The sequence below is a fragment of the Haemaphysalis longicornis genome, unplaced genomic scaffold (assembly GCF_048455015.1).
Source record: "Haemaphysalis longicornis isolate Haplotype H1 unplaced genomic scaffold, Haemaphysalis longicornis Haplotype H1 scaffold_10, whole genome shotgun sequence".
Lineage (NCBI taxonomy): Eukaryota > Metazoa > Arthropoda > Arachnida > Ixodida > Ixodidae > Haemaphysalis > Haemaphysalis longicornis.
Window position 1 is genome coordinate 32,508,168 of NW_027526204.1, and position 16,012 is coordinate 32,524,179.

Sequence of the window (16,012 nt, forward strand, 5' to 3'; positions counted from 1 at the left end):
AATCCTAGAATATGATGTGGGCGGTTGCAGTGAACGGAAGCAATCTCTGTGGTTTCTAAAACTAATGTGCAATGATTCGTTACCACAATTACACTCTTATGAAGCAGAACTAACATCGTTTCTTTTACTTGCAATGGTTTCTTACTGATTCTCTATTTAAAGGACAAAGCTTACTCGGCGGGGAATTTTAGCGAAGCGGTCAATGACTTCTGATACGCTGACATCAACGTCTCTGTGAGCGTACAGAAGCGCTAGGCCAACCATGCGTTCCTGGGACATCGTGGAGCGCAAGTACTTCTTTAACAACCTCATGCTCGAAAATGTTCTCTCTGCGGTGGCAGTTGTCACTGGAAGGGTGACTAGAATCTGAAGCAGTTTGTGCACATTCGGATAGAACTGGCAGTCGCAGTGAGAGAGGGCAGTTATTCCTGTGCTGGGGCGGAGGTTTGCTGCTTTGTTCATCCACTTTGCCCATCAAAGTCGCAGTTCTCCCAAAGCAGCCCTTGCGTCCACGTCCTGTGGAAAACTAGCGACGAGGTTTTCCGCTGCTTTCTCGCGATTGTCTTGCAGTGGTGGTATTGCGGATGGCACAATTACACAAAAACACTCTAATGTTGTCCTGTGCTTTTCGAACGGTTGGTGCAACTGTGCTAACATGTAGTCCATGAATAGAATGAATACGGTTCTTCTAAAATATTGCTCTGGATTTTCTAATGCAACGCCACCATCCTGCTGGCGGACGCCGGCTCGTCGGCTGGTGATTTCGACATTCATTTTGTTTGCCACGGCCTGCACTTGTGCAAATATTTTCGAGAAGGAGGCAGTGGCACTGTCTCGGTCATTCTGAATAGTCTCCTGTACCAAGTGTAGGTCGTCCATCGCGGCGCTGATGTCGATGCTGCTCGACTGCAGCCTCTTTGACAGCGGCAGAGTCAATGCAAGCACATTCTTCGCCACATGCAGGCTCACGAGGAATGCTGGTGACAGAAGTGCCAACGCCAAACTATTCGCCTGAGCGGAACTTTCACCCCTGCAATTGTCTTGAATTTCCTCTAGTGCTGCGATCACCGCTTCAAAAAGACTGACAAATGAAAGCACTGCATCATGCTTTTCCACCCAGCGCGTTTCGCATAATCCCAGAAGCCGCTGCCTTGTGGACTCTGGGCACATCAAACTTATCATTCTTCTCAGAACGTGCGAACGGTTAGCAGATTTCCGAAAAAAAATTCGATGTTTCCTTTAGCGTCCCAAAGCAGTTTCGGATATTTGTAATGGAGCAGGCCGCACACAAAACTAGGTTAAGGGAGTGGCTGGCGCAATGTGTGTACAATGCGGTCGGATATTTTTCGCGAACGACGGCTTGCACACCATTGGTTCTACCTGCCATAGAGCTTGCGCCGTCATACCCTTGGCCACGAAGGTGTTGCATGTTAATTCCTAGGTCAATGAGAAATTTGATAATTGTGTCGGCAAGGGCTCTGCCGCTTTGGTCCTGTATTGGCACAAAGCCTAAAAACACTTCTTCGATGTTGTCGGTATCCTTGTTCAGGTACCTTGCGCAAACGGTAAGCTGTTCAATTCCAGCAATGTCTGTAGTTTCATCGGCAAGTACTGCAAAGCAGCCTGAGGCGTTTACTTTTGCAACCAATCTTTCTTTAATGACTTCGGCAGAAATTTCTATAATTTGGTTTTGTACCGCTGGGCTTAAATACGAGGCATTACTGGGGCAGCCCTCCAGGTGGTCCTTCAGAGCTGTATCGCCACAATCGGCTCGCATTCGAAGTAGCGCTCTGAAGTTTCCTTCGTTTTCCGCGGAGACGGCGCTCAAGTCCAGAGTACCGCTGTCCCTATGGCCACGCAGAGCCAGACCCTGCCGTGCGCAAAAAAGAACTGTCTCAACAACAGGCTGCAATTTTCTTCTGTTTTCTCTTATTTGATTTTGTCTGCCCTGGTCCAGCTGATCAACCACACTAGGTGCGTTTCCTAAGAACGTTTGGATAAAGTTATCAGCCGCCAGTTGACAATCACGGTGATATTTGGTGCTTTCGTGCGCATCAAAGATTTCGAGAGCGTGCTTCCATTTCTGGAAAGGCTTAGACACGAGGGCTCCAGTGCGTGCATGTTGGCCCTTGCCAACCTCCGGCCCGCAGAACAGGACGCACACTCGACAAAAAGCACCTTGTTGAAGGTCTGAGTAGCTCAACCATCGATATGTATCGAGCCATGCCGACTGAAATCTTCCGTTTTGCTTGAAATCTTTCGTAGATTTGAATCTGTATCCTTGAGGTGGAATCCACGGAGATGTCAGAAGCTGATATCTGGTCTGGTCTTCCATTGTTGAGTAATTCGAGTGCAGCCCTATGTCAAATTTGCTTGTTAGGACCGTTTGCGCATCTGAAAGATTAAATATTTGATATCACTATACGTGGTTTGATACATGAGCGATCTGTTTCTAAATTGTGCACAATAACTGAACGAATAAGAAAAATATGTGCGAATTCTCACCAGATGAGCATGTTGAGCCTGTCGGTACAGACGGTACAGACGCATGCTTCTGAGTTTCCAGATGTGGCTCTGGCACCAGTCCTTCGTCTCTTGTGTCAGTAGAGATTTTTTGTCTTGAACCAGTACCTGCGCAAACCACAAGGGAAAAAAAATAAACAGCAGCCCTCTCTTGTCGCTATACCCAATGACCCAATAATGCGCCATCTTTGTTTAAAAGCTCCTACCGCCACGTATATAAGTAGCATAATGTTCGGTGTGTGAAACTGCACCTTTGGCCTGCGCGAGCAAGGTGTTTCCTGCAATGCTCAGCGTAATACGCTGGTTCACCGGTTTGTGACTTAGAAGCTGTTTTCGGACTAAGAAGCGGAATCTATATGTGTTTAGGAGAAACAGCGTAAGATGTGCCACCTAGGCTAAGGGTGCAGTGGCGACAAACTCAATACGAGTTGTAGAAAAACCAAATTTTTTAGACTGCGCCTCGTCATAGCTCCGTCACCCCCGTGGTTATCCGGCCTGTTCAATCCTACGCGTGATCAAAACCACACGTGACAATTGCATGTCAGGGAAGGGGACATTTTTTTTTAGCGTGAGTAGCGATTTTTTCGATTTTTTATGCAAACCATGGAAGGGAGCGCTCCTCTGTGTTCTTGAAAAGAGAGGAATTTTTTCTTTGAAGGGGGAAGAGGGTTGTCTCATCACGCGACTGAAGGACCTACTGAATAAAAAGACAGCGCAAGGCTTAATCCACAGTGCTTTTCGTCCTGCCGGCATCGTCGGCATTGTACGCCGGCGTGGCGAAAACATTTTAAGAAAGGCAGCGACAACATTGAAATAATGATTTCGAAACCGAACATGATTGAATTTCAAGCAGTTGCATGACTGAAGGAAAAAAATAGGACATATACAGAAAAGGTCTCAGTACTGAAAAGAATGCATGCAAACAAATGTCTCCACGAATGGAAGTCAGGAGACCTGACTTTTATGAGAAAGAGTTGCTGTTACATGTTGGTTATGCTAACGCTTACTTTCGCAAATAATGCATCTTATTCCCCTCAGTTGACTACTGGTTTATCAGTAATAATGTTGCTATTTTGCAAACATAGCTGCCAATACCTGTCCGCCTACGAAAACCCGATTCTAGGCTTCAAGATCATGCATTTTACGCACCATACATTGAACACAAGAAAACCCGTAAAAGAAATAGCATAGTTACCTTTGCTGGCTTCAGTGTCTTGGCACGGACGCTTGGTCGTAGGAGGAAAAAATGTCGATATCCTCTTCTGTGACATACTGTAACGCCGAATTCCATGCAGTCGCTACGCGGCATTGAAGGGCAGACAGATGAACTCCGAAGACATATTAAGTTGAATATTTACACTAAAGGTTCTTATCTTCCCTGATGATCAGACGACGACGATTGTAGGGGAGGTTTCATTAAAAGTATATTTAAACGAAAGAAAAAATATTTGCAGACTGAAGTTGAAGTTGAGCAGAGTAAGAAGTAAAATAAGCGTATCAGACAGCTAACTTTGTGTGAAACCCTGAGGATCCGACCCCGAGACGTCGTGTCTCGTTGTTTTGATCGGTCACTTAGGCTCCGCCCACAACGCACGTGCCAATCAGCATCTCGTGGCGATCTGATTGGTTGCATTCGCAAATCCGTGCATAAACTGCGGCGGACAACGCCCCTGTAACCCCGAAACGTTGGTAACTCTCTCCCACCACTAGAAAAAAGGAAAAGACGAAAAACAATTAACTAAAACACAACAAACGAAACCACGTGCAAACACTTGAGGGCACCTGTTAAGTTCGAGCACCTCTTTTCCTAAAATCGCGAGCTGCTCGTTTATTCTGTCATATGTTCTTTTTTTTTCCCGCCGATTGGGATGCGGTGATGAATGGACAGCGCGGAGCGCAGACGGAAACGCATTACTTCGCGCCTCTGGGTTTGACGCGGGCGGCCACGGGGCGGGTTCAAAGAAGGGACGCGCGCTGCGCATCGTTTCGTTTGTTTGTAATGATGCCGCAGCGCCCGGTGTCGGCGCCTCGGTTTGAGGGAAGTGGTAGGCTTGGCCGCTGCTGTATCGGGCAGGTCGACGAACTGCGGCAACTATTCGCGGGGAGGGTTATGACGAACTAACGAGGCCGTCTGGGTGGCCCTCGTTTTGTGCGATCCCGAGCACTTTGGACCAACCGCGGGTAGAAGGGTTGTTTTCGCCTGCAGGTGTCCCCGCGAGACGGTTGAATGGGCTTCTCCCGCCAGTCATTCTGGGGATCTAGGCTTGGAAACATTGGGTCGCGCAGGTCATTTAGTCGCGTGTCTCGTGCCGGCTACGTGTGGTCTTCTTTCCGGCCTGAAAACGCGACGTCGTCTGGCTGACAACGAGGGCGGCAATAACGGGACGGCGGGGCGCGTGGAACGAGAATGGGGGGTCCGTCGGGAAACAATTAGTCGCCTATCGGCGGCGGAAAAAGGGATAAGTGCCGTGCGCGGTGTGTGGCGGCGTGCGCGGCCACAGAGTGGGGTGGGGGGGCGCTCGACAAAGCGACGTAGAATTGTCGGCTTGAATGTCTGCCGGCGACCCGAAGCGCGCGCGCCGTCTCAAAACTTTAATGACCACCAGGAGGGAAACGGGCCACCAAGGGAGAGCTGGTCCGCTTTCCGGACAGGACTCCTGGGGTTCTGGACAAAATCCTAGGATGGTTTCCGGCGCAGGTGGTTGCCTTGGTCGCCGTGCATGACAGCGCGTCAAAATTTCGGGGGGGGGGCTGAAGCCCCATAAGCCCCCCCCCCCCCTCCCTACGCCCCTGCACCCGGCCTAATGCTCGTTTTACGTTCGGTTTGGTTCAGTTGCTGTGCGGTGGAGTCCAGGCTTGCTCTGTTTTTTCTGCGCGTCGCCTTGCTGACCGCCTCAATCCATCCTTCGTTGTCTTCTTGCATACTTGGGTCTTCTAGTCTTTCCTGGGCTTCCATCTCGTTATCTTGTTCTTCGACGGGCACAGCTGCCGCGCCTGCAGCCATCACCGCTGTCGCCACCGCTTCGTAATCGTGCCGGTGTCGGCCGCGCCGCTGTTAGGGTTAGCAAAGCGGCTCTCGCCTTGAATCTTCCAAGTATCGCGGAATAGCGAAAAACTCACTCACAGCCGTAAGCTTGGCATCGGGGTGATCCTTAAAGCTTCATAGAAGTGGCCGTCGAGTTTTCTCTCGTGAACAGTGGACCTATTCGTTGCTTTGGAGCACTTTTCCAGGAGCCCATATGCTGCACGTTCGCTCGGGTTGGCCCCCTGGTGGTAGAGTCTGTGTTCGGGATTTCGGTGCACGTTAATTACATCCCCAGGTGGTCAAAATTAATCCGGAGCCCTCTACTACGGCTCGCCTCATCGCCTGTGTAGTGTCGGCGCGTGAAACCTCATAATAAGTCAAATCAGATATTTTAGGGCGATTTTAACACATCATTAAACTTAAAGAGCAAAACACAGCTGCTGAGCACCGATAAAGCCGCGCAGCTTTCACCCTCAACTGTGCGTTGTCACGTATGGCCAACTATCGAGCTGTTTTCGTGAGTCTTTTACAAATGCCACTCGGGTGCGTTTTTGTCCATGTGCATGCCGCATATATCCAGGAAACTGACCAAATGCACAGCGCCTGTTAATTAACCCAACGCGCGCGTGAAACGGACGGCGCAGCATTTCGACGTCGTGAGGCACGAATGAGAACTTGGGTTTCATTGCCGTGTGTTATTTCGCAATCATTATTTGCTGAATAAATAAATAAACTGTAATTTCAACAAGAAAATAGCTTTTTTATGCCATCGTCAAATGGTATCTACTCCGACTTGGCTTCCTTTACGTTCCATAGCCGCTCACTTCACCATGACATCATACCGAAATTTAACGCGGCCTCTTTACAATGGAGATGTGTTCTTTTGGGAAACGTGCACCATATGGAAAGACAAAGTGATCGGGTATACGCCGTGTTTTTTATTCGACGTGTTGGCCGTATCTTTAAGAAGCTCGCGCACATTTCTTTCATAACTGCCTCAAAACAGCATCCAGAAATGACTTCCTAACTTTCCTTTCCTATTGTTAAAACATTGCGCGCCTTCCTTTGGTAGTAAAAGGTTGCATTATAAAAAGGTAATCGTGCATCGACAAGGAAAATTTCCAGTTCCATTTTGCTAAGTTTTCATTAGTGACTCGCACTGTTAACTTTCTCTCTTAAAGGAGTACTGACACCAAATTTCTGCTTCATGTTTTTATTCGTTAGGTGTAATAGGTGTAATATTTGGTAAATGTTGCCGTGAATGGCTATTCTAGCGATTGCGTGATTACAATGGCGACCTTCGGAAGCCTATTTATGGCCCCTTTAAAGCATGCATGGCCGGGTTGTTTTATGTTGCCGCCTGTATATCCTTAGACAAAAGTAATATCTAGATAGAAGGCTCAAACATTGCCTTGTTGCTGGATCCTCATAATTGCCCGAAAAAATTAATTTACTGGTGAAATTTTATATGCAAGCTATATAAATTTCTGTGCATCATATGGGTGTGCGAGCCGTATACATGTCGCCAGCTAATTACAATCGTGTGTTTTTCCTTCATATATACATTGCCGCAGTAATTACGGTTGATTTATGAAAAGGATTCAAGCCCAAAGTTCATGTACTTTAAATTGCCCCCTTCTTGTGACATTTAGTCACTGTTATAGCCCCTCTGATCAGCGAACGTTCCAACTAGTCCACACCTTGCACCTTTGTTTGAAATAGACAACATGAAGTGGGCTGTTTTATATTTCAACTTCCGCATAGACATTTCACCTACCTCGAGCGCCAAAGTCAGAGCACCATGATATTGTAACATATATGAAACAATAAAACAAAACAAAGACCTAACCCTGGTGTGACACCCATTTTCCAGGAGATACTGCCTGTACGAAAGCTCATTGGCCTATTTCAAGGATCTTTTCTCATTATACAAACGAACCTTCCAAGTAACCTGAAAATTTTTGCTTTTGTTCCCTTCCAATAGCATTGCACACACTATCTTCAGATTTTTCCTGGTGTAATTTTTATTCGTAAAAGGTTCCAATGCATCGAACACTTGTCGCTTTCTGCTTGGCGCGAAACGAAACACAGGGCGCCAGGCGTTCTCGGAACAAGGCGGGGTGCTGGGAATCAGGCACGCTGTCTCGCACATTCCTTTCTTCCTGCATGCCTTATTTTTTGTTTCCGTCAACGCTCCGTCCCTCTGTGTGTTGCGAAGGATGTTTCAGCAGCCGAGCGCGAAGTTGGGGATGGCCGAAAAAAAAAAAGACCGAAAGAAAACGCTTTCGTCCTTGGCCAGCGTCCTACCCTCCTCTCACACGGTCACACGTGCGCGCCCCTCGCATAGGGGTCCTCCCCTCCTGCTCCTTTGCGCCTGGCAGCCGGCGATGGGTTGGGAAGAGTGGACGAAATGCGCGCGCTTTTTTCAAAAAGGAGCAGCCATCAGTGACAATCAAACGGAATGGAGAAGGAACCATGTCATACGAAATATTGTTGTGTGGCCGCATGTTACGGCGAATATTTGCGGGCCGGAAAGTTCATAGCAACCGACCAGTGAAGGTAAGCGCTCGATTTTCTGAGCTCGCCTCGTTCTTTCGAATGCAGTTTACTTCGTAAAAGAGCGGGAACAAGATTGCCCTCCCGTTTCTAACTTCTAAGCATATCCTTGCTTCTGTGAATGCGTACGGTTGTAAAAGGGGAACACGTATTCGCTTAAATTTTATGGAAAGAGTATAATGAGAAATCAGGTGGGCGCTCAGTAGTAGATTTTTTGTTATGATGCTGAAATCGAGTGTATATATTTTCTGCAAGAACCTTGATATGTACGATTGGCTTTTAATTTACTTCTCGCCGCAGCTGCTCACGAACGCGAAAAATACAACTAATAAATATAACTTTGTTATGTTTAATTTCACGCGAGTTTAGGCGGCATGCTGTAACAGAATACAATTTAGCGTTGCAGTTAAGCCATATGTTATCAGCTGCTTATGCGAACCATCTTACGATGGAAAACAACGCCTGACGTCTTTGTAGTGTTCACATATTTTCCATGTGAAAGGCTGGTCTACGTCGGATGTTTATAACTATAAAGAAAATAAATGACAAATCAAAATAAATAAATAAAATGATGAAAAATAAATAAAAAGAAGAAAATAAAACAGCTCAAGCCAGTTTTTAGCACATTTTTTTAGAGCAAAAGGTAAAATTAGGCAACCAAGAAAATACAGGGTTGAAATTTCATCTGGTTGTACATGTAATATGTTTCCCTTCTTTACAATTGCCTGCTTACTAATTTTTGTTCGTTGCGTTTTTATATTTATGGGCATTGAGGTAATTATCGTCCTCTTTCAATGATTGCCGACGTACCACGTCGTCATCAGTTGGTCGGCTTCTCTTGTTAATTGAAAATTCTCTGGCAAGCTGTCTGAAGACTTTTCACTTAATTACTCAATGGCCTGGAAAGAAAGCTGTAAGGTATTTTATATAATTCAGTATTTTGTCCTTTTCTGTTTTCCAGGGATGCTTGAGAAACCAACTCAAGCGATGTGCGTCATAAAGTTGGCACGGGCATTAGAAAAAGTTAAACAAGCAAGACAAAGTGAAAAGTGAAGAGGCCTGTTTTGCTATAATATTACTTCCGAAAGGTAAAGTTATCTTTATTAGCTAAAATTTGCTTCACTTCAGTTTTTTGAACCACTTCTATACACTCTGTTTTGTTTCAGAAATACCTTATGATTTACCAGCACCACAACATTGACACACGAATAAGCTCATCTGGCAGCAAGCGTCATCCAAACTGCAGGTGAGCTTCTGAGCACCCTGTGTGTTAGAGCAATGCCCTTTTGTTTGTTTTCCAGGAATGGCAGTCAAACCTCATTTGAAGTGCCAGTACAAGAAAATTGATGAGGCCATATTGTATGCCAAAAGTCCTGGTGTTCTGAGAGGTGAGACATTGTCTATGCTGTAACAACTTTGCAACTTCTCCTAAACTACAGCTTTTTTTCATTTCGCAGAAGCGTGGCAGTAACAACCCCATGTTACTGGGTTCATGGCCGTCAAGTATGTCATCAAACTGACTTGTCAAGGCAGAAGAACAAGCAAGCCCAGGAGGAGAAAAACGAAGACAACGGCTGAAACAGCGTACTTGCGAAATTCAATTGATTTAACACAGTACGTATTCGGATTGATTGTTAATGGTAAAATAAAACGCACATGTTCTTTCATCTTAAAGAGCGTCAGTGTTGTTATTTACGCTAGCTGGCATGTTCCTTGCTTTGAAATTCCGCCATTTCTTAGTTTGTTATTTTGCCGGACTGCCTTAATTGTGTGTGTTGGTCAGTGTAGGGATCAAATGTATGAACATGCAGTCTAAAATGCCAGTTTATACCTTTCAGGAGTTTATGCGGACGAGGTTTGAAGTGCTCGCTTATCATGCAGTCAACAATCGTCTATCTAGGAAAAAGTTAACTTATAATATTTTCATCTCGTTATTGTTGCATGTATATTAGATACATGTAACTGTAAGTCACCTGTACATTGCTGCAATATTATCGCTTCGTAAGAGAAACATTGCTTGAACGTCATATCAACAGTGCGCGGATGCGGCCCTCGTGGGGAAAAAACGTATCTGTAAAGTCGCGGTAACGTTGTAGGAAGCATCGCTTGAACATGATAGCGACGTTTTCTAAATGTTACCCGCACGTTGGAAAAATATAGCTGGAAAGTTACCGCAAAATTGTAGGAATGTTATTGCAACTTCATAAAAACATTGCTTGAACGTCGCAGTGACGTTCTTTATGCTAACTTCATGTTAAAAGTGTGGATCTAAAGTTGCTGCAAGATTGTAGCAATGTTATCACAACGTCCGAATGGTACAGGGATATGCTTAAATGTGGTATGCACGTTGTGAAAATGTAGCTGAAAAGTTGCTGCAATGTCATCAGAAAACGTCTCATAAGGTTGTTAAAATGTGTCCCGCACGTGGCTGAAAGGTTGCTCCAAGAGTGTAGCAACGTTGACGAACGCCAGAAACAACGTTATCCAAACATTAAAACAACACACTTAAAACGTTGCCCCCATGTTGGAGCAATGCTAATATCATGTTGACGCAATGTTTCTGCGAAACATTGCACTAACGTTAAAAAAAAGCGGACATTAGCCACGTTTTGGCAACGTTAAGGGGAAACGTTGTGGAAATGTTCGGGCAACATTCTGTGCTACCAGGGTAGCCACCTAGCACACTTTCTAATGATGTAATTAATCTTGTTGACTCGTTTCTTAGCGCGCGTGATGCTTACAGCTAGGTAACTCGACCGCCATTTTACACAAACTTTGATTGGCTTGACGTGTCTTGACTTGGCTTTAAAAAAGACTTCGGATAAGCAATGTTGCCAACGTTTTTTCTGTAAAAATGTTTTTTTTTTCGTATCGGGGGTCCTTACCGGTCGCGATTTTGAAGTATGCATAAAAGAGAAGAAATTTGTTCTAACGAGTCTCACTAACTTGTTTAACCCCCCGCTGAAAAATAAATAATGTGGTCGACGCTTTGAGGACTTTGTGTGAAACAGGAACTGCTTCACATGACAGGTTCGGAATCGTATATCTTTCACTGAAATCACACAAAAAAAATAATTAAATGATTGGCCGTTAAAAGACCAAAAGTAAAATTACCTTTACCAACTGACCCATTGGCAACTTCCTCCCAAGATAAGTACAGTTGGAGCTGAAATTTTTCTCAGCTGCAGTACATGTGCTGATAGGCTGGAAATTCTCGCCAGCTGGAAAATGCCATTTTCAGCTGGAAGCCAACGTGTGCTGCTTGGCTGGAAATTCTTTCCAGCTGGAAACTCTAAGTTCCAGCGGGAAGGCATCATTTCCAGCCTAGGCTGGAAATGTTGCCTGGTAATGTTGGATATTTCCAGCCTAGGCTGGAAATCTTCTCTAGCTGGAAATGAGTTCCCCGCTGGAATGCAACATTCCCAGCTAGATTGGAAGTTCTTTCTAGCTGGGAACTACCATTTCCTGCTGCAACCACGTATTCCAGCGGGATATAACACTGGAAAGAACCGTTTCCAGCTGGAAATACTGTGTCCTACACCTAAAAGCATGTAACAATAGAAAGGTGAAGCCTTCTGAGATTTGGGTGCACCCATTGTGGTGAAGAAGAAGGTAAGATTTGGAAGAGTTCGGGCGATGCAGTTGTCCCTAGTTGACAAGGTAGTGACAGTGTAGTACAGCTGGCCAACGTCGTCAAGGAAGAATCATCATAAATATGAAACTTGAGCAAGGGCCAAATCTTCACTGGTTTGATAGACACGTGGTAGTTGGGTCAACCGCTAATGACAGGTGTAGACATTGGGTAGGACACCGCAATGAGATGTGGCTGCTGGTACCCTATGCCACTGCCCTTCCATTGGTCTCGTCAAGACACATGGAAGGTTGTGCGACCGGCAGCATCAGGTACAACACTGGGGCCTAATGTCGTAACTACACTGGATATGTTGCAGCACTTCCTACCTCACCATCTCATCACAAATGTGCTTGTAGCACAAACAAATGTGCTGTAGTGCAGTATTGCATCAAAATTCTGCGCCAGGCACTTGCAATACATGCAAATTAGGTAAGAACACAAGAGAAACCAAACTTCACTGTGCGCCTGCCCCTCTCAATTTCGCACGTTTCAACAGACGGAAAAAGAAAATGCACGTCGCGAACCTGTTTGCTCTCTGCTGCTAAAGACAATTTACCATTTATTGTCCGTGTGGTTAACACTGGTTACACTCAAATGTGTGCAGGTCTGCTCCCCCTTGCTGGTTTACAAGTTCCCCTATCCCTTTGTAGATATCCACAAATCTAATGGTCCTGTGCATAAAGTATTAGCTGTGCATAAATACATTACCTCCAGTTAATTCTACCATATTGAACGCAATGAGACGACAGCGGTGCTTCCTTGGCAAAAACAACCTGCCAAATTCTAACCTCTATTACTAAAATATTTCCTATCAACACAATACATATTTGGATTCAGCAAGGTGACACCAAAAACACAAAATCGTGATACATCTTTTACATTCCAAAGTTTCTTCTATTTAATCCTACCTAACTGTGGCTTTAAAACGTTGAGAAGTTCATGTTATGCAAAAATTTCCGCCCTGCATATCGTGTCTCTGAAAGACATATGGTAAACAAAACACTCACAGAATGTAAAATTGTACCACTGCTTTTCCTCACCACAGCATCTGGCACGTGCCTGCTGTACTCACACAAAGTATCAAGCGCTCTATTTCTAGAAATATGCATATTTGAATGAGAGCTATATACAGGAACTCTACCTTTAACCGGTGAACACGATGGTTCTCCGAGAACTGCTCATCGGTCGCATAGAGCCCAGAAAAACTACAGGGGTAGAGATTTTCCCGGTGGAGCAACATCAGAATGCCTACCGGATTTACGAAAAAGAAAAAGTAAACGGCGGGAATAAGTCAGCTTCAACAGCTAGTGAACTCACCGAAAGACAATTCAAGCATTCAACCAAGAACAACTCGACGTGTGGCCCCGCGGATCCAACGGGTTTATCAAATTTATTGCTGCAACTAACAAACTATTGAGCTACTTACTAACACAGATTAGCCAACAGCTATGCGGGCAGCTTGACAATGCTAAGCTTGAGGTATGCCAACAGAGACCAGAGTGATTCAAAAGGGACAGCGTAAGCCGCGCTGGTCGCGAAGCAGACGAAGGCTCAAAGGCGTGCGAACAATTTTGATGTTTTGTTAGCACGCAACGTGCGAACTAAAAATAAAAATTGTTCTTACGCGGCGTGCGAATAAAGAAACCCGACGGATCGTCTTTTGGAGTGTTGATTTCTGTTAACCAATCAGCGTTTCCAGCCGTTCCTTCCCTTACACCCTACCCTTCCCTCCCATGGTAGTTTTTTTTTTTCTTTTCTCTCACAAACTCAGGATGGAAAGCGTTGCAGGATGGTTCGATCGGCACAGGGCACATTAGCTGTTCCGGCGCCCATCTAGCGCTCAACACTGCCTTTTGTGCACCCAGCTTCGCCACGACGTCTCGCGATGCCTGTGTTTTCGTTTTACCGAACGACTACAGGCGCGTATCAGCAGCTCACAAAGAAGTAATAATGGGTGCACGAACTTCCCAACCCTTTTTCAAGCATGTTTTAAATGTCTGAAGCAACAGACGACCCGAAACACATCGAATGCGCGCCGTCTTCTGTGGGAAAATCCACCGGCTGCGCCCTTGGCTGCAGAGTTACTCTTGCGAAACTCCGCTTCAGAATCCTGGTCCGGGCGGCGCTAGCCCCATCTTTCCTCCATGGCTAGCCCCCCCACTCTGTGGAAGCTGAGGGGCAAGTCGACGCGCGCGTCACCTAGGAGATGAAAACGGAACTTCGCTAAACTATTATTATTCAAAATTCTTCTGTAAAATAAAGATTGCTTTTTAAATTAAAACACAATAATTACGTAAAATTTACTTGTGTTTTTGCGGCTTTTTTTTATGACTTACGGCAGCAGCCGCAAGCACTTGAGTACTGCTTCAACGTCCTGCCGACAGACGACAGGCTATTCAACTTGCCCGTGCTTGCCCCGGCGCAGGGGGTCAACCGAAGATCGGCTTTCGATACATCTGTCTATAACCAGTAACTCTGGTTGGCTGCGCCCATAGAGTTTCATACATCTATGGCTGCGCTGGCTGCGCTCAACGTTATCTAGTAACGTTGGGCTGCGCTCACTCGTTTCTTGAGTGGAACGTCACTTCCGGCCATTTGTAAATGTCACCTTTTTTTCCCAGTTTCGGTTTTAAAGAGCGTTTTTGATATTCGTTTAAGATGCAGCGAAGCACAATTGGGCCTTCAAATATTGCAGGTAGCAACTTTTAAGGTTATACTACCGGTAAATAGTGCATTTAGGAAGCCGAAAATTTCGTTGCAGTTTGCCTTTAAGTAACCGTCGGAGTGGCGGCACTGTAGCATACGCTTGCAGCGCCGCAGGACCAGACGGCCGTCCAAGGCAGAGGGTTCACTACATTATGACAACACTGCAGCGCAAGGAACGGCGCTAGTTGGGTGAAAGTTCGTGTTTCTGCTGTGCATCGCGTTATTGTGAGCCCAACTTTAATGCTGGCGATCAGCCGCGTGTGGAAGTGGTCTTCGCAGGAAGGCGCATATGAGAAAAGTAGCTCACGCCTTACGCACGGTTGTCTTTGTGGCAGGTCGCGGCCTGACCGCGCGCGGACAAAGCGTCGCGTGTGCCTGTGAAGACGGTCGGGGATCTGCGGAAGCATCTCTCTGGGCACCACAGCTGCTCCTGAAAAGGTCTGTCTGCATTCGCTCGTGGCGTTTGTCGCTTCTGCAGACCCGCAACCTGTACCGGACCCCTGTTGCCGTATCGTACGGCCCGTGTTGCACTGCTTGGAGCTGCGCGGGCTTGTGGCCCCTTGAGCTTTCCATTGTACGCCAATCGGGGTCACGAAAACAGATACACTCATTTGGAGGTTGTTTACCATGCTGAAATATCATTCAGCGCGCGTGAAAGGGGCAGCGCATACCGCTGAAAAAGCTTCGCTGTAATTAAACAATACCCATGCATTTATGCTAATTAATGTATGGCTAATATATGGCACAATGTGCGAAATACACGGGAAACATTGTACACTGCATGACCCTTTTAGTTTTGAAAATGTGGAGATGGTGTCACCGTGGTATAAAGCATCACGGCTGCAAAGTTTGCTCTCTTCTTGCCAGTTCAACCCACTTCTCCACAAACCAACTTTTCTAAATCAGAGAAAGTGTAGTACTATTCTGTGCCAATTGGCTAACAAGGAGTGCATGTTCTTGCATACGAATTACTACACTTAACCGCTTGGCCAGTGGTCCTTCGTTTCTTCGTAGTGCACTTACAATATGGGTTCAGTGAGCAGTTGCTGCTTTAACTCAGGCACCAGCCAAGCAATGAAGGGAGACCTTTTTTGTGCCCCTTTGGATGATGTCCGCCAGGTGGAACCCAGTGACACGCTCCTTGCATATTTTAAGGCACAAAAAAAAATAACGCCTTGGCTGGGACGCCAAATGTCACAGAGGGTGATGGTGAGGAGTCATCGTTGTCTGCGGCGGTACGTATTGTTTGGGCGTCGCCAGAAAGAATGTGAATTTGTTGGCCACCTTTTTGTTTGACGAATGCATCGTGGCTGACACTAGTGTTTTTGTATGCGAGGACGCAAACGATGAACAGAAAAAGTAATTGAAGATCCCTCGAGGGATCTGTAGGAGTGCACGAGCGTTGTCCTTTTCCCTCACGAACTTAAAGGGACACTGAAGTAATTTGTAAACATTTTGTGATTACTTGTGCATACTGAAGTATGGGAGGCCATGTTTTGGCCACTCTGGGGGTGTTCCCGCGGATTTATTCAGTAGAAAAATAATTTAAATGTGGTCTCCTCCTCCAT

The 16,012-nt window shown here is 45.9% G+C and overlaps 1 protein-coding gene and 1 long non-coding RNA gene across 10 annotated transcripts in view; both read left to right on the forward strand.

The window, feature by feature from the left end:
- Positions 1-16,012, forward strand: part of LOC144158350 (uncharacterized) — a 147,825-nt gene that overhangs the window by 105,618 nt on the left and 26,195 nt on the right. For 5 of the 9 annotated variants that reach the window (XM_077689194.1, XM_077689185.1, XM_077689193.1 and 2 more), the window contains exon 6: positions 14,780-14,882. The exons of 2 other annotated variants lie outside the window; for them this stretch is intronic. Coding sequence is in view for 1 of the 7 variants with exons in the window: in XM_077689193.1 (XP_077545319.1) it covers positions 14,780-14,825 (46 nt within the window). In the remaining 6 variants the exon portion in view is untranslated. Of the gene's footprint in view, positions 1-14,579; positions 14,883-16,012 lie in introns of those variants that run through there. 2 more of the 9 variants (XM_077689188.1, XM_077689187.1) reach the window with 2 other exon arrangements.
- On the forward strand, positions 7,947-9,703 carry LOC144158357 (uncharacterized). Its single transcript, XR_013320027.1, has 5 exons — positions 7,947-8,107; positions 9,066-9,192; positions 9,271-9,350; positions 9,406-9,492; positions 9,562-9,703. It is a non-coding gene; the product is annotated as an uncharacterized LOC144158357 (long non-coding RNA).